This window comes from Nerophis lumbriciformis, linkage group LG02 (genome assembly GCF_033978685.3).
Source record: "Nerophis lumbriciformis linkage group LG02, RoL_Nlum_v2.1, whole genome shotgun sequence".
In the NCBI taxonomy this organism is placed as follows: Eukaryota; Metazoa; Chordata; class Actinopteri; order Syngnathiformes; family Syngnathidae; genus Nerophis; species Nerophis lumbriciformis.
Genome location: NC_084549.2, coordinates 40,219,287 through 40,239,250, shown reverse-complemented (window position 1 = coordinate 40,239,250; position 19,964 = coordinate 40,219,287). Strand labels below are relative to the sequence as shown.

The following is a 19,964-nucleotide window of genomic DNA, read 5'->3' as shown; positions in this document are numbered from 1 at the left end:
ACACAGGCTGTTATAATGAAGTTCCAAAGGCTGATGTTGTTAACAGTAATGCCAATTTCAGTTGGAGGGAAGTCATTTCAAAGAGATCAGCAGATGCAAAATCACAGCCATCACACCCTCTAATTATATAACATTTGGGAAAATGGCTATGTAATTTCATTACTGTGTTAGATACCACATGATAAACAATGTGCAGTCACTATCACAGATCTTGATGATGAACTCTTATCTGGGTCTGCTTATGTTTTCCTCATCGTTTGCTGTTTACGTCAGGAATCGTGGCCCTATGGTCTCTGGCCATTCTATCTTTCGAACGATTCTTTGTGATCTGCCGACCTCTGGGCAACATCCGACTGCAAGCCAAACACGCCATAATGGGTCTACTCTTCGTCTGGACCTTTTCCTTCATTTGGACCTTCCCTCCGGTGCTGGGCTGGAACAGATACACTGTCAGCAAGATTGGAACAACCTGTGAGCCTGACTGGTGAGAAACTCCCAAGCTTTCATCTATTGATGACCTTTGACATTTACAATAATGAGAAATGAGATATGTGGTCATTAATAAAACAGTAAACAATAAGACAGAAACAGGCATTAGCCATTCCATGAATTACTGTTCCATTGTATTTGGGCTTAAGAGAGGTAATGTTCTGCTAATAAGGGATGTCACGTTGTCTAGTAGAAGTAATAAAGTGTTTGTGTTCTAAGAAAGGCAAATAACTACATCATTACTAAAGTAATGCATCTAATACTGCTTTCCCCGAATCACTTATTTCACACACTACTTTGTCACCAGCGACCTGGGCCGATAACAAATTTTGCTGAAGGATATAGTCTACCACACATTATTGCCAATAAACAATATTGTTTTGTATTATTTTGAGACCAAATTAAGCACACATCTAATCATAATATATTATACTTACATATAAATAAAGCTTTCAAACACAATAAACTTATTTCTCATTAATATTTTTTACCATTGTAATTTTAAAAGGTCATGGACTTTTAATTTACCTTAATAATAAAACAAACAATTAAGAAAATAAAATGAACTTTCAATCTCTGTTGGCAAAAATGTAACTTCAATAAATATTGAACATCTTGACGTGCAGTTTCTCCCCCATTCGAAAAACTATCGGTTGGTTTGTTTTGTTGTATTTTTCAACAGACTTGGCATACTGATTTGTTCGAACATTATGGGATAAAACTTGCAACCTGATTGAAAGAAACAGATGAAGAAAACAAACATGCACACGGGAATGGCAATTTTTTTTTGATGCCGGCAAAAGTATTAAGTTCCTTTTCATTTATTGTTCAATTATTGACTCATCGGACTCCTACTAATACTAACAATTTGCCAAACAATAAGATGAGATTTAAAGTACTTCAACTGTCCTTAAATCAACAATCAGTCAGCCAGTTGTTTGTCATACCCAAACACAAAACTGTATTACAGAGTGAGGAGACCAATTAATAATGATACCTAGATTTTTCTGTCTTCAGAACACACATTCGTTTTCTTTTGACTGTTTATAACAGTGCCAGAAGCCACAATATTGAACAGCCTCTCCTTGAATTTTTGCAAAAGACAGTTTTCAAAAATTCAAGGTGGCAAGTGCAGGAGTTCTGTTCCTACCACTATAATGTAAATTAAGTTTTGGTTTAAATTGGATCTGAATTACACCTACAAAAACATCAAAGTCACTCTTATTGTACATACTGTATAATATACATTAATAAAGAGATTAAATCCAATAATTATATAGAAATTGATTGTGGGCGGTACGGTGGAACAGGGGTTAGCGCGTGTGCCTCATAATAAGAAGGTCCTGGGTTTGATCTTTGTGTGGAGTTTGCATGTTCTTGCCAACTCACTTACTCAAGTCACTCACCTCACATACTGCCATCCTTAAAGGAACACACACACACACATACTCGCTACTCTCACAACAGCTGCTTTAAAACACGGCATGCCCAGGGCTCGAATTTAACAACGGCAAATGCCGCGACCGCCCTGGCCTCTTGCCGTAATGCCCTAAAAAATTTACCGGCATCGGCGGCAAGAACATGCGGTTACCGCCCTTGACTTTTTACTTGTTAAGGGAATAGGGATGTAATGGTTAATAGTATAAAGGGAATTCGCGATACAATTCCGTCTAATTTTTTAATTACCGAAAAACCGTCATTTATTAATGCATTTTAGGCAACACGAAGTCAGGCACATGCACACTAGTGTCGTTTGACGGAAAAGCTACACAGACTTTGCTCCGGAGATTTCCCCTCAGAGTAAACGGAGCCAAGTGCTTGGTTTAACGTCATTTTCCCTCGCTTCTCGGCGTGCGTTTAAGAGTGCACTGCTGTTAGATGGCGACAGGTGTGGACAATATTGGAGACAGACGCACTTGTCCCCACACTAAAAGTATACAGCGAAGGAGAAAACTATTTGATGTTGCTTTTATTTTCTCAATATAGCGTCTATCAGCTGCTGTGACTGAGAGTTACTGATGTGCGGAAACATGCAGCAGGAAATGTGTCGTGAACGTTGTCACAACTTGTTTAATAAAGTATTTAGTTTTTTTTAACTGGGATGCTCATTCCTCCTTTATTTAATTGCAAACTGTATCGGTGTTCAAATAACATCAATACTGGCAAAAATGTTTTGTCATCTCATCGAACTGAACGATGTTGTGAAGATTGTGTATTCGGTGTGCGAGGTATCACTCCTCTTTATTTTTGTTGTCCTTAACCACTGAGAGGTGTTGGAGAACAACAAAACGTGTTTATTAGACTTCATAATCAGCCAAACTGTGTTGTGTTTTATTTCGATATATATATTTTGTTAATGTTTTATTGTGTATAGTTAATTCCTATATGACATATTTCTGCTCAAACTCTTAATGGATCTGTCCCAATACAGCATCTGCATGTACATATATATGTTCATAACTTACAATTTAATAATAAACACAATTGCCTCCCTCTATTAAAATCTAAAAATAGAGATAAAGGCATCATGTGATGATAAAATGCTAACAAGTTGATATTATTAATGAATACAAAAAACTAATATTTGTCTTTAGATATATGGATAATGTTTATCTATAGCCTTTTTATTATAAATGACAAATTACATGATGATATTACCTTCATACTCCTAATAATCAGTAATCATGATTTCAATATTGATAACAATAATCTTAATTATTAATTTGGCCATAATTGTCAGCCCTAAATCTCATAAATGAACACTATTTTTATCTATATGGACAAAAAGTGCAGTTCCGTCTTATGGCCATCAGGTGCCATCTTTCAAAAAAAAAAAAAAAAAAAAAAAAATACATACATACATATACACACATATATATATATATATATATATATATATATGTATATATACCGTATTTTTCGGATTATAAGTCGCAGTTTTTTCATAGTTTGGCCGGGGGTGCGACATGTACTCTGGAGCGACTTGTGTGAAATTATTAACACATTACCGTAAAATATCAAATAATATTATTTACCGTAAAATATCAAATAATATTATTTATCTAACTCACGGAAGAGACTAAGCAAATGTCAGCAATCGTCACACACACGTCAGCGGTCGTTACACACACGTCAACCAATAGAAATTATGCGGGGGCGGGCCATGGCAGAAGTGCATTGTGGGTCATGGGATGCTACCTGCTACTACGTCCGTAGCTATAAAAATTGATAATTTCAACATTGGCGGTAACTTATAAAAACTGAGAAGGGCTGAACAAAAATGGCACCGAAAAGGAAATCATATACTGCAGATTACAAGCTGGACGTAGTGAAATGTGCAGCAGAGAACTGCAATCGAGCAGCAGAAAGAAAGGACATACCAGAGGCGACACCGGGGAGGAAGATTTAATCGGATTTAGCGATCGGGAGTGACAGATTGTTTGGTAAACGTATAGCATGTTCTATGTGTTATAGTTATTTGAATGACTCTTGCCATGATGTGTTGCGTTAACATACCAGGCACATTCTCAGTTGGTTATTTGTGCGTCACATGGCGTACACTTATTCAGCCTGTTGTTCACTATTCTTTATTTATTTTAAATTGCCTTTCAAATGTCTATTCTTGGTGTTGGATATTATCAAATAAATTTCCCCCAAAAATGCGACTTATACTCCAGTGCGACGTATATATGTTTTATTGTGCATTTTCGGCCGGTGCGACGTATACTCCGGAGCGACTTATAGTCCGAAAATGACGGTATATATATATATATATATATATATATATATATATATATATATATATATATATATATATATATATATATATATATGTCTTAATAAGGTTATCCAAAAAATAGTGCTCGATACCGTAGTAGAGCGCAATATATGTATGTGTGGGAAAAAAATCACAAGACTATTTCATCTCTACAGGCCTGTTTCATGAGGGGGGGTTCCCTCAATCATCAGGAGATTTTAATGGGAGCATTCACATACCATGGATTATATAGGGCACAGAGTGGGTGGGTACAGGCTGGTGTAGGGGCGTGGTGATTGGCTCATGTGTTACCTAGGAGGTGTTTCCGTCTGTGGCGGCATGCTGTTACAATTTCGCTGCGCTTGTTGAGGGATGACAGGTCTGGACAGTAAATAATAAACAGTTTTTCTTTCAAGCATAGGTTGCATCTTTTATTACCACTATTGTAAGGTGTGCTGGATGCAAGAATTTGCCATGTTATTGAATATTCAACATTATTGTCTTTGAGGTCCCAAATGTGTTTGCTGAGTTCTGTGGTATTCCGCAGGTTTTGGTTCCTGAAAGAAGCCTTGTGATTGTTCCATCTGGTTTTGAACTCTCCTTCAGTTAATCCTACATATGTGTCGGATGTGTTAATGTCCTTGCGTGTTACCTTAGATTGGTAGACAACTGATGTTTGTAAGCACCCCCCGTTGAGAGGGCAATCAGGTTTCTTTCGACAGTTGCAACCTTTGTTGGTTTTGGAGTCGCTCTGTCCGGGGGCCGACGGCTCATTTGCAATTGTTTTGTTGTGGTTTGAGATGATTTGTCGTATATTGTTCATACAGCTGTAGCTCAATTTAATGTTGTTCTTGTTGAATACTTTTCTTAGGGTGTTGTCTTTGGGAAAGTGTTTGTCAATCAGATTGAGGAATTTGTGTCCAATGTTAGTTGAGACGTTTTTGCTGTATGGGGGGTTGTACCAGATGATGTCGTTTCGTTTTCTGTTCTTTTTCGGTTGGTTTCCTGGCGTGGGTTCATAGGTGAGGGTGAAATTGTATCCGCTTTCATCAAGGGCTTTTTGGTACGGGGGGGTTGCTTGGTCAAATTCAGCTTTGCTAGATGACAGCATCGATAGCCTTTTATTAATTCCGGTAGGTATTCTTTTCGTGGTGGTGGGTGGGTGGTTGCTGTCATGGTGCACGTATTGGAGTGTTGTGTTGGGTTTCGTGAATGGTTGGTAGCTGTTATTTCTCAGGTTGAAAGTGACGTCAAGGAAGTTGACGGTTTGCTTGTTGGCTTCAATCGTGATCCGTAGGCCGTTCTCTTTGAAAATTTGGCACATGCGCTTCTTGGTATTCTCGCTGCTCCTTGGCGAGGCGCGACACACTGCCAGTCCGTCATCACGGTAAATACCAAGGTTCAGATTGAGGCTGGCGAGCTGGGAGAGGAGGAAACTCGAGAATACCAAGAAGCGCATATGCCAAATTTTCAAAGAGAACGGCCTACGGATCACGATTGAAGCCAACAAGCAAACCGTCAACTTCCTTGACGTCACTTTCAACCTGAGAAATAACAGCTACCAACCTTTCACGAAACCCAACACAACACTCCAATACGTGCACCATGACAGCAACCACCCACCCACCACCACGAAAAGAATACCTACCGGAATTAATAAAAGGCTATCGATGCTGTCATCTAGCAAAGCTGAATTTGACCAAGCAACCCACCCGTACCAAAAAGCCCTTGATGAAAGCGGATACAATTTCACCCTCACCTATGAACCCACGCCAGGAAACCAACCGAAAAAGAACAGAAAACGAAACGACATCATCTGGTACAACCCCCCATACAGAAAAAACGTCTCAACTAACATTGGACACAAATTCCTCAATCTGATTGACAAACACTTTCCCAAAGACAACACCCTAAGAAAAGTATTCAACAAGAACAACATTAAATTGAGCTACAGCTGTATGAACAATATACGACAAATCATCTCAAACCACAACAAAACAATTGCAAATGAGCCGTCGGCCCCCGGACAGAGCGACTCCAAAACCAACAAAGGTTGCAACTGTCGAAAGAAACCTGATTGCCCTCTCAACGGGGGGTGCTTACAAACATCAGTTGTCTACCAATCTAAGGTAACACGCAAGGACATTAACACATCCGACACATATGTAGGATTAACTGAAGGAGAGTTCAAAACCAGATGGAACAATCACAAGGCTTCTTTCAGGAACCAAAACCTGCGGAATACCACAGAACTCAGCAAACACATTTGGGACCTCAAAGACAATAATGTTGAATATTCAATAACATGGCAAATTCTTGCATCCAGCACACCTTACAATAGTGGTAATAAAAGATGCAACCTATGCTTGAAAGAAAAACTGTTTATTATTTACCGTCCAGACCTGTCATCCCTCAACAAGCGCAGCGAAATTGTAACAGCATGCCGCCACAGACGGAAACACCTCCTAGGTAACACATGAGCCAATCACCACGCCCCTACACCAGCCTGTACCCACCCACTCTGTGCCCTATATAATCCATGGTATGTGAATGCTCCCATTAAAATCTCCTGATGATTGAGGGAACCCCCCCTCATGAAACAGGCCTGTAGAGATGAAATAGTCTTGTGATTTTTTTCCCACACATACATATACATATATATACATATATATACATATACACATATATATATATATATATATATATATATACATATATACATACATATATACATACATATATATACATACATATATACATACATATATACATATATACATATATATACATACATATATACATACATATATACATACATATATATATATATATATATATATATATATATATATATATATATATATATATATATATATATATATATATATATATATATATATATATATATATATATGCGCTCCGGAGCCCCTGCCTCGAAAGAAAATGATGTTTGCCTTGGTTGAGCCTTCATTTAAGGCAACACTTGCCTTGACCTTAAAAAGTAAAAATTTGAGGCTTGCATGCCAAATGTGGTGATTAGTATTACCACCTTTGCTTTAAACTTAGGTAAACATTTAAATAATAAGCATTCAGAGCTGCACAAGGATTTATAAAGACTGACAGGTAATAATGTAGTTGTTACATCCGTCCTGCTGTTCGGCTCCAGTGCAGACCGTAGTCGAGGAGCACTGGGCAGACATTTCCTCCAGGGTCGATGTTTTCGTCGGGGGTAACACCCTTCACTTTACTGGGCAATGGGTCTGCTAAGCTCCGCTTTCCGGTCAGAACTTGAGGCCGCTGATTTGTGACATTCTGGTTGCTTTATTATTAGTTTTGCAGGACACAACTGGACCCGTTCATCCCTCTACTGCCCAATGCACACGCTACCTCTGTCTCTTTGCTCGCCCACTCACTCACTGACATCACTCAGCCAACACGTTGACATTCTCACAAACACACATGCTACTCTCATAAGTTAACCAGCTCCCCTGTTGTGCACATGTAGATACGTAGACGGGCACACAGCTGCTTGGCTTGATGCCAAATATTAGCAGAGTTAAAACCGCCCATCTAACGTCAACTAATGCCTGCTACACACCGATGTCCGATCGCTCAAGAAGAAAATAGATGGGCCAAGTTTGTTAAGGTACAAGGAATCAAACGTGATGGCGTTCATAGAAACATGTCTCCGTAAATATATTTTTCCCCCATGAAGAAATTGTAATAATGGAGACATTGTAATAATTGTAGGATCATTTTCTGATGGCAGACTGAGTTTCAGCCATATCTAGCTCCAAAACCTGCATCAGCCTGGTGACATCAGCTACAGAAGATTGGCGGTAATTTCCGTATACTCTCATACTGCATTGAAAGGGCCTGATCTACTAAAGGTTTGCGTGTACTAAAACATGTGCAAACCTAAATTTGTGCAGAGTGGATTGTGCTTGTTAAGTGAGCAAAATAAGGAGTGCAATCCATTTAGCGTCTCTGTTTTCATGACTATCCAGATATATATGCTTATCAGAATTCCCACAATACTGGGAGGAGAAGATGCAAATGTATTATAAAGCACGTGCAGTGTGATTTATCAACACTGATTACCGTTTTTAGAGGGCTATCTTGCGTTTATATCACCGCGTCTGAAAAGTACATGCAAACTGACACAGTTACACACACGGCTGTGAGAAGGTGGACAGAGAATCATCCGTCCTTTGCGTGTGTCAACTTATTTGGATTGTCAGAAAAAGAAAGTTTATCATCTATTCAGGAATTTCCTTTTATCATTTTAAAGCTGCATGCTGGGTGACTTAGGGGCTGACTAAAACAAATGCAATAATGCGTTTAAGTGTCTGTCCGTGTTTTATTATAAATGTCATTTTTTTAATTTAGAAAATATATTATTATTACTATTATATATCTTTCATTATGCATTTTCTTGCCTTTGAGTCATTCCAGACGCACAAGTGCCCTGTGCATAGGCGCCGATCCCGTGGGTGCTTAGGGCCCCGAACACTCACGGACAATGCCGAGTACCCACGTGGGATTGATGGCAAATTCTTTCTCACCACCAAGCAAAAACTGCGTATGGTCAGAAAAGTAGCGTCACATTTACCGCCCCTTAGAGCACCCACTGGCAGAAATGTAGATTGGCACCTAGGGTCCTGCGGTTATGTGATTCACAGCCTCGCGCCCAAAATGCACCATCACCGTGCTAAAAAGTTTTCTGTTGTCTAGATTGCAATTCAGAAAAGGTGTTACAAATGATAGATGTATGCTGGGTTTCCTTTTATAGTTTTATAGCTGCATGTTGATTGACTTAAAGGGGAACTACACATTTTTTGGAATGTTGCCTATTGTTCGCAATTATTATGAAAGACATGTTTTAATGTATTATAAATATTAAATACATTCGATTAAAAGTCCGCTTGCAATGGAGCCTATGGAAGCCTTTCATTTCTGCATATAGAGCCCCTGAAAAAACATCCAAACACCTCCATTAGGGATGTATATACTGTACATGCATGCAATGTAGTAACGGGCACATTTATAATAACATTTAATATTTACGTATGTTGATCATTTTAAGCACGCTCTTAAATTAATACATTTTAAAAAACGCATCACGTTTGCTTTTTATTTTCACTGCAGACTTAATGACAGCCAACAAACATAATAAAACATCACTTACTGTGTAAGGTCTACTGTCATTAGGATGCCGACTGCTAAGATGTTCATATATTCCCAATTATATAAAAAATGTCTCATAATCCTCGGGAAGAAACGAGGTGGGGGCTGGGGGAACGCATTTTGTGTCGTTCTCGCCAGTTCCAGGCCCTAAATGGTGGTCAAAGTGTATTACATTCTCAGCCATCTCCTTTCCAGGTGAGAGGCATGATTTATGAACTAGAAGAAACTTACATTGAGTAGGGATGCAAGGAAACAGCAGACCACTCGATGTAAACGTAGAGACAAACGGAAGTGATGAAATGGCCGCTATAAATGGTTTGTCTGTGTTAGCCCTTACAATAACAATATCACTAATACTTGGTTAATATTCAATTCATGACATGTAAATTGAGTATTGTATTGTAGTATTGAATTGCAGTCACTCTTTTCCACCATTAACAAACTCCCGAACTACAGCAATAACACCTTGACCTCATTCATTGTCGACAAATGCAACTCCAACCTATCGTTCATCCAATCAAAAATGTACTTCATCTACAGCTCCTTATTTGCACTGCCTCCTTCCAAGGTATCCTCTTCTCTCTCCAAATTTGCACCCATGTCCAAAACCAAAATTATCCTTTTCATAAAATCCTCCACTTCCACATAGACCCCACCCAATCTTCCCTCGTTAAACACTGCCTCCCCACCATCTCCCCAATTATCACTAGAATGGTATACTTCTCTCTTCACTCCTCGTCTGTCCCTCCTCGTCTTTTAGACTGGCTGCCATTAACCCCATCCTCAAGAAACCTGGACTCAAGCCAGATGATCTCAAACTCTTTTAACCGAATCTCCCTTTCCTTTCTAAGATTCGTAAACGTGCTGTTGCCACACAAATCAAGACCCATCTCACCAACAAATAACTCTACAAACAATTTCAAAATGGATAACGTACTCACTATCGATACTGCCCTATTCAAGGTCCTAAATGAGCGTATCCGCTCTTCTGACACAGGCCTACTCTCATACAATGACCTCATATGGCTGATATCTTATCTTACAGACTGGAAACAGTTTTTAAAAAATAATTTCTCTTCCTCTACTGCCCTCTGTGCCAAGACGTTCCTCAGGGTTATGTGCTTGGTCTTTCCCTCCTCCATCCTCTGCCTCCTTCCCCTTATTTAATTATCCATCACCACAATCTCCAATTCCACTGTTATGCAGATGATGTCCAACTTTACATATCCACAAAATCTATCAACCCTCAGACCCATTGTACCCTCTCAAACTGTCTTTCTAATATCAACTTATATAGGCAAACATGTCTTCAAACTTAACTGTACTCGTCACAACTCCCTCTCCTCAACAGCCAAATACATCCCCCTCTGCTTTGATAACTCACCCTCACTACAAAACAGTAAACTCACCTTCTCCCATTACATTCAAGCAGTCACTAGAACAGCTTTTCACCACCTCAAGAACATTGCCCTCTTCACCCGGACCTGTTACCGAGACCAGATCACCTCTGTTCTTCAGAACCTGTACTGGCTCCCTATCTACTTCGTATTCATTTTAAAATCCTCTTAATTAGTGCTTTAAGGGTTAAACAACTGTGCAACCAATTCCCCTCTTACTTTGCTCCACCGCTAATCACCTTTCTGTACCCTACGGTCCTCTGATACAAACCTCCTGACTCCTTATGGAGTTTCATTTGTGTCTTTAATACGAAAGCATTTTTGGACACTGAATTTGTGTAACTGAATGTTTTGCGTTAGCATTTTGTGAACTAAATGTATTTGCATTAATTATACTGTCAATTTTATTGATAACAAATTGTGAGCAATTATATTCAGTGTATAAAAAAATCTGTGTTTAAAACTTAAGTGCAGCATAAATCAGTGTATACAGGTCTTTAAAAGACACAGGTTATGCAGCACTACACTTCACAGGCCATTTAATCTGCTGTAAGTGCTTGGATCCATTTTTATGAACACTTTTAACAGTGGAGGTTTCTGTGTATTAGTGAAAAAAGTTCACGATTCCGCAAAATTGGATAAAAGCTGATCACACGATGGTATAAACACAATAATAACTTATATTAAAACGTTGTAACAGACCATCTCAAAAATAGAATTACATTTTATTTTTTTACTGACTAAGACACTACAAATGTACATGAAAATACAACATTAACTATGAACAATAAAACACTGAATATAGAAAATTAATGAAGGTTGCTCCTTTACTTACCAGACCATCCACCTCCTTGATCGACATTTTGTAGTCGAGCAAGAGCAACAACGATGCAACAAACACGGCGAAACATTAAAAAAATCCACTTGTTCGATATATCAGTTTTCTGCAGTTTTCTTTGTTGTAGCAATCTGCCTCCATTTGAGACTCGCGCATCGGGCTTGTTGCAGTGTAAACAAGCCCCGCCCACTCTGCTCCACTCTGTCCGTGCCTGGTCGGCATGAAGCAGAGCTTCCTATGGTAACCGTAGTAAAGTCACTCAAAAGTGCAGATTGTAACCATTGGAATCACTTTAACGTTTTAAAATATCCAGCGGGCCGTATTGAAATGTTTATTACGTTGTATTATGCCCAGGTAGCCCAATTAACTGCCTTTTTTATGCTTTCTCAGGGCATTCAATCGTTGCAACTGGACTGTTTGGTTTGTCTTAGAAGATGTTTCGCCTCTCATCCAAGTAGGCTTCATCAGTTCATGCCCAGAGATTTAGATTGGTCAGATGTAGTTTAGAAGCTGGTTTTAAAACTCCAAATACTTACACTCGTTATACAAAAAATTGTCTGGTAGTGGTTGATCCACAGCGATCGCTCTGCCACACAATAAATACCTCAATGCTGATGAGGGGAAATTACACTTCTACGGCTGTTGTTGGCATTGACAGTAAGATTGCTCGTTTGCATCTCAACAGTTGTTTTTCTCACTACGATAGGGAGAACACACTCTTGCCCAGACACACCTTGCTGGTGTTGGAGTATAAATATTTGGGGTTGTGGCACCAGCCGCTAGACTAGATATGACCAATCTACGTCTAAGACTAGATCTGACCAACTTAAGTCTATGGGCATGATTAATCCTACTTGGATGAGAGGCAGAACATCTTCTAAGACAAACCAAACAGTCCAGTTGCGATCAATTGAATGTCCTGAGAATACAATAACCGAGATGAATGAGAACATTCATAGACTTTGTTTATGCTATTTTGCAAGACCCGTGTCATGTGACTTCAAACTTGACACCTCATTAACTGGTTCTGAGACAGAATCGATTGATCATCAGACAGATCGTCTTAATTTACCGGAAGTGAGTCTTGCTTTTTGAAGCAGCACTGAATTTTTCAGCACTGATTATTTTTGCTCTGAAATGTAATACAATTAAATTTTTACACTGATTTTGTATACACTGAATTTTTATACACTGCATTTTTAAACACTGAATGTTTGTTCTTGTAAAGCGTCCACGTATTAAAAAAATACATATATTATTAATTATTCTAATTAATATATATTTTTATTAGCGGTAGAACTTACTGTAATTACTGGAACCTTGTTTTTCGGTTGAAGAAATAACATATGTACATTATTGTCACAGACAATTGGTGAATGCCCTGTTTGAATTTAGTCTCTTCTATCCCACAAAAACTGTAACAAAGCTACTTCATACTGAAAAGCTAAAACAAGGTGATTCACCCCACTTTTGACCAAACAAAATAAACCATACAGATCATTTGCCAGGCTTCAGGCTTCATTGCTTTTTCATCTGCATGAATGTGTCTCAAGGTAAAAGTCCAGAAGAAGTCAGCAATGACCTTAGCCTAAAGGGTGCCATATGGGTAATGTTATTTATAGCTGCTTGAATTAGATCATGCAGATAGGGGGTGGGTGTTGAAACTTAAGCAAACCAAAGAACAAATCCTTCAAACATAACATTTACAAAATCCTCTCATAAATACACTCAGGAGATAGACAATGTGATCCATATCTGACTGAGTTCTGTCAGAAATCATTGATTTAAAAGCAGGAGTGTATACTAGAGAACTACCTGAATATCAGAATACTCACTGGGATACAAGCCGCACCCACTGAATTTTAAAATTAAAAAAATATTTGGCAGATAAATAAGTTGTGAAATTAGTTATTTACACAGAAAGATTTTGTAAATATTTATTTACATATTTTAACTATTTCCAAGCGGTGTCTGTAACACGGCAGTAAAACGACTGATTAAACACAACAGAAGTCATTGTCATGGACCCAATACTAGCGGAAGCTAGCTTTCCAATCAGCCAAACAGACTCAATAACTTGTGTAACTTGTGTTAGCATATTATCTAATGCTAACGACGCAAGCTTAATTACATTATGATAGCATGTACAAATATGCATGAAAACAGTCCTACAGACATCACATGGGGGATGGTTTAGTAAGTAAGAATTGTTTTAGTTCAACTGTGAAACTTACAAACGTTGCTTGGAGATATAAGTTAAGAATCCGTACGAGCAGAAACGCTATGGACGATTTTGCCTCCAGGTTAAGACATTAAAACAGGAAATACATTTTCAATTCGCAAAAAACTGCAGTGAGCAAACTTGTCCAAAAGATGGCACCTTAGCACAAACAATAACACACCAAGTCAGTCCTCTGCTTGGGTTTATTCGCAAACTATCGAACACAAAACATTATGGGCATTGGCGGAAAAAAATCAATAAATCAGCCGCACCGTTTTTCAAGCCGCAGGGTTCAATGTAGGGTTGTACGGTATACCGGTACTAATGAATTAAAAACAGTACTATACCGCCTCTAAAAAATACCGGTACCATTTTATTTTTTTGTTAACGGCCATAACGGCACGCCATCGTCACGTTGGGACATTGCTGGTTTTACGAGCAGAGGAGCACGGAGTACTTACAAGCAGATGCAGTGTGTAAACAGAAAAGGAGAATGGACGCAATTTGGCTTAAAAAATACTGATCAAGATGAAGCTATAACATTAAAGCACCGCTTAGAAAGAAGTGCTTTAAAACATGGCTAGTTAGATAGCTGATCATGTCCATCTACAGTTGGCAGTGTTTTAGCTACTTCTAAATCACTAATCTTTGCCTCCATGACGACAAAGTGAGTTTCTTACGAGTATCATCCCTGCAAGACGAGGAACAGCTAAACATGCTTCACAACACATCGTAGGAGGACACTATAGCTAACCGCTAACCTAACAGCAAGCTAGCACTCCTGAATGTAAACAAAAGGGTGGGTCTACACAGATATTGATTGTGACTATACCAAGACAAGAGCCATATCTAGTCGATACTACAATGATTATCATCTTCCCTCATCTCTGTCCTTCCGCTGTCAGTGTCAGACTGTGAGCCCACGCGCACACGACCCCCACCCAACACCCCCTCAGTAAATCAGTGTCGACAAAAATGTTGACATACAGACACTTATTAAATATAAAAGGAGCCATATGTAAAAATATGGCCAGAAATGGTACTGCAATCAAGGTAAAAATTATGTAGTGCCCTCTCCTTCTCCCTGACTGAGTTGCCAGATATGCAGCCGAATTCAACTCGATCGACTGGGTTACTCCAAGGAACTTCAAACTTCCACTGCCTCATACTAGGGGTTTATGTGCTGGGACCATAATTGCTGAATAGACAAGCATTTTGTCAATAACATCTCTAAACAACACATTTTACACAGAAGTTAGGCTATTTTCAGGAAAAAGTATGTCATGCCTGCGTACAACATCACAACAAATGATAATCATATGGTTATTGTCAGTTCTATCAGAAAACAAAGACTGAAACAAACAACCAACGCTAGCAATGGTTGAACTGGTGAAAATAAGTAGAGCATGCTTAGCAGCCTAATAAACGCCTAAAACTATAGAGGAGACATTTTACCAAGGTATGCCTATAGGCTACTGTTTCAAACGTTTCAGATTGCCATATAACTTGGTACATGTAGTCCACAATATGCAAACACGAATGAGGAATTATTTTATCATGTGATTTGGCTGTCTCCATATGTTTCACATTGTCATGACAGCCATGCTAATGTTGGAACCCATTTCCTCAGCATATCAGCGTATTGAGAACTAAATAGGCACTGACACTACCCATATCCACATTTTTTTTGTCGAAAATATATTTTGCCCTGTCAGTTCGATTACACATCGAACGGGCATATATTTCCCCCGTTATGTCGATGTGTCATTGACCGGGCTAGCATGCTAAGCATTCGTTGCACAAACATACTAGCTTTGTTAGACAAGATCAAAGACTGTATTGGACAATATAGTTTCCATACAAAATGTCCATTTCCATTTATTACAAGTAATAAGAAACGTAAATGCCTTACTTACCTATCAAGGAGGAAATTAGCAAGTTTGGCGTCAGATGAAAAAATCTTCTCCTCCTTCAATCGTCTCCATCTTTCAAAGGCATCCCTGATACAAATCCTCGTTTTGTTCCTGGCTTTGTCATGAATAAGTTGAGAATCGTAATTAGGCATTTTTGTTGGGAACCCGCATGGCTGCAGTAGGTGTGACCACAAGATGCAGGAACCAGGAAAGTATGATCAGGTAAGAGGATTTTAATATATTTAAACAGAGAGAAGCAGTCGTGCATGTAAACGGTCCAAAAGATAAATCAGTCCTCGAGCGCTGAGGAGCAGGCGAGGCAGGCATAAATAGCAGCCTGCTGATTAGCACCAGGTGTGACCAGGCTGCCAATCAGCAGGTGAGGGAAAACAGTGCTTGGGGAGAAAAGCAGGAAGGGGAACCAAAATAAGAGCGCCGGCAGGAAACAAACACCAAACTAGGAACCACCACCAGAAGTGACGTGACAGATCGTCACAATTTTAGATTTACTAAGGTCTGACATGTTTAGTAACTTTACCAGTAGCAATGGCTGGACGAAGATGGCGGTGCGTAACTGGCAACCTGGATATGACACTGACAAGTTCTTCAGGTTTTTTCACAGCCGTGCCCAAATTTGAAAGGGCCAGTTGGACTCAAGAAGGACACCAAGGAACACCTCAATCCTCTTTCCTTGTGATTTATTGATGTTTGATTTGAAGCAATAAAATAAAGTGGGTTATCGGTGTAAATGAATGGATAAACAGAATAAATAGTCGAATAGGTTGATAACCTTAACCAAACAGAAAAAAAAAACTGTTTCATAAACATACATCATAATATATGCTTTGCTCTTTGCTTTTCTTTAAATTAATCCAAACAAAATTAATTTCCACTGACAGGGCCTAGGTTTAAGAATAAACTTAAACATTTCCAACAATATGAATGAAATTAAATTTAAACAATCCATCCTAATTGTAAGAATACACTTAAACATCACTGATACCTTTTTAAATTTACTTTCAGTCAACTTAAACAATTTTCCAAACATCAGTGAAATGATCTTCTTTAAACATCCTCCCCAGTGAAATTATCTTCTTTAAACATTCTCCTCAGTACAAACAAGCACTTCTTTCCCTTGGTTTCCTCACCAGTTGCGTATTCTGAGTCCACAAAGGAGCTGTCTTCCTTCCTCTTCGCAGCATGTCAAAAAGGAGTGACTGACTGAAGCTCAAACATTTTGAGCATGTGCTCTGAGCAGGTGAACAGGTGAATTCAATCAAACCAATCTGTTGGAAGCAGGTGGAGATGTTCAGCCCTCAGGTCTCACTGTTGCCCCTTCAGGCCTGGAGTGTGCTCCACAAATCAGTGGTGTCTGTGCTGCTCTGTACTTTTACTTGACACACACTCACAGACGTTCTAATTGATCAAACGGTAGAGGGCGGGACATCAAAATGAAAACAATAACAAGATTTCGGTGCTGTAAATCTAATTTTGAAATAAGCATATCCCGGCTGAACTACTGTTATCAGTGAGAGGTATTTGAAAAGAACATGATTTATTAATGCCTTTTGACATATAGTATAAGGGCCATATAATGATGACTCGACATGAACTTATTACATATGGTTCCTTTAATCTTGTCGATGGGTGGGACAAATTCGGAATACATCCAATCGCAGCTCTTTAATGTCTTCAAATAGGAGAGGTGGTGGGGACTAAGGGTTAGCAACAATGTATAGCCAATCATATACTTTTCTTACTTTGTTTAGGATGTTAAAATTCTCTCCAGCAGTGCTAAAACAAAAATGTTTGGATTTGTTGCACGCCGTAACATGTGAACAGTAAAGAGGGCACATTTTGGACGCCACATATTTGCTGCTTCTACCGCACTCGTAAACAAATCATGATGAAGGCATGCATTGTAACTCTCTTTCACAACACACATACATACCTGCTTAGCCAGAGGCGTAGCATAAAAAACATGTTTTTAAGTTTCTCTATGTAAATCAGTGGAGAACACATACACTTTGAGACATCATGCAGCTGACCCGATGATAATCCTTGATAAACTAGCTTGAGAAGAATGATTTTGTAATATTCATACGACTACTAGTTTTCTGTTTTGTAAATATTGACTATTGTATGTGAAGTCCTACTTAAGGTTCAATTCAATTTAAGAATTAGGCCATCAAGTTAAGATAAATGTTGTGATGGCTGGTAAAATGCGGATGAAAGAAACTGTATTTTATTTATTGTACTCAATGCAAGCGCCCTAGTAGCAGATTTACACATTTTAGAGGGGATACAAAATCTGGCAGGAGATTGAACTTTTTGTACGAGAATGTTGCATTTTGTGAAATAAAAAAAGACAAACTGGGAATCCGTCTGAACTTCCATTACTTGGGATGTTACAATATTAATGGACAGCACAGCACAGAGACGGTTTGCGGTGTTGACGTAACGTATCTTGCAGGTAATTATTCACCGTGATCAAACTAAAATGAATCACGATCATTGATCACAATCATATAATTGCCCAGCCCTAAATTATTGTATAAAGCAGCAATCAACAATTGGAAAAACAACACAGTATGTGTGTCATAAACCACTCTGTATGTAAATCATCACGCTCAGCCTTAGGTTCCTGACTTTGGTACAGTAATATTCACCCAAACACACGCACGCATACACTCCTGCAGGTTCCTCGTTGGATACAAATACATCTCGAGTTGGTTGAACATTGTTAATGAAATATATTTTCATGGAAATAACAATTAGGCTCAACCAGAGGCTTCCGTGTTGCAAATTGTGTTTAAGATTTGTCCCAGATGTTAAAGTTCCATTTTAACGAATGAGGTACAAAACTGTCTGATAAGAGCCTTTAAATGTCAACTCGTTGTGCCCTTTACGCTGCACTATAGAAATACATGTACAGTATATATTAGTTGTGTAACGTTACAGTACTCCATGATCACAGTTTGATTCATACCTCAGGTTTAAGGTAACAGTTGGGTTAAATTTTTAGTAAAGTCAGGCACCAAAATTAAAAAGCAAAAAATGCCCATACAATCTGGCTGGCAGGTAATTCACTCAAAATTAAATGATCAAATAAACAACTTAAATTCAAAATACATTTTGTCAAAATAGGGCAGCACGGTGGAAGAGGGGTTAGTGCGTCTGCCTCACAATACGAATGTCCTGGGTTCGATCCTGCGCTCAGGATCTTTCTGTGTGGAGTTTGCATGTTCTCCCCGTGACTGCGTGGGTTCCGTCCGGGTACTCCGGCTTCCTTCCACCTCCAAAGACATGCACCTGGGGATAGGTTGATTGGCAACACTAAATTGACCCTAGTGTGTGAACGTGAGTGTGAATGTTGTCTGTCTATCTGTGTTGGCCCTGCGATGAGGTGGCGACTTGTGCAGGGTGTACCCCGCCTACCGCCCGAATGCAGCTGAGATAGGCTCCAGCAACCCCCCCGCGACACCGAAAGGGACAAGCGGTAGAAAATGGATGGATGGATGGATTTTGTCAAAATACTGCATTATAAGCTTTAAAAGCTTTGTGTTACAGGTGATTAAATTAGTGTAATAACAAATAATGTAATAATAATAATGTAAATAATGTAGGGTTTAATAATTTACGGTATTAATGATAAGCAATGGAAATACCACCCGATGGTTAGTATTATCATTTAAAATAAAAATTATCGTAATACCATAACCACACTTCGATTAACTCACATACCTGTGATACTGCTTACCGTATTTTTTGGACTATAAGTCGCAGTTTTTCTGATAGTTTGGCCAGGCTCCAGTGCGACTAATATATGTTTTTTTCCTTCTTTATTATGTATTTTCGGCAGGTGTGACTTATACTCCGGTGCGACTTATACTCCGAAAAATACGGTATTTATTAGAGAAGAGGGTCTCTAAAAAAGGGTCTCTTGACTCTGGATTCTCCTTGGCACTATAGCCAACCATCAATCCAGCTAACAAAGGCTGGGTAGAGATGCGCGGTTTGCGGACACAACCGCGGAGTCCGCGGATTATCCGCGGATCGGGCGGATGAAATTAAAAAAAATAAGATTTTATCGGCTCGCGGGTCGGGTCGGGCGGATTAATTAGATATTTTTTTTTTTTTTTTTTTTTTTTGCGGGTGGCAG

The 19,964-nt window shown here is 38.9% G+C and overlaps 1 protein-coding gene across 2 annotated transcripts in view; it reads left to right on the top strand.

The window, feature by feature from the left end:
* The window catches only part of valopa (vertebrate ancient long opsin a), a 72,047-nt gene that overhangs the window by 26,585 nt on the left and 25,498 nt on the right, over positions 1-19,964 (top strand). For both annotated transcript variants that reach the window (XM_061962844.1, XM_061962853.1), the window contains exon 2: positions 274-484. In XM_061962844.1, coding sequence (XP_061818828.1) covers positions 274-484 — 211 coding nt within the window. The remainder of the gene's footprint in view (positions 1-273; positions 485-19,964) is intronic.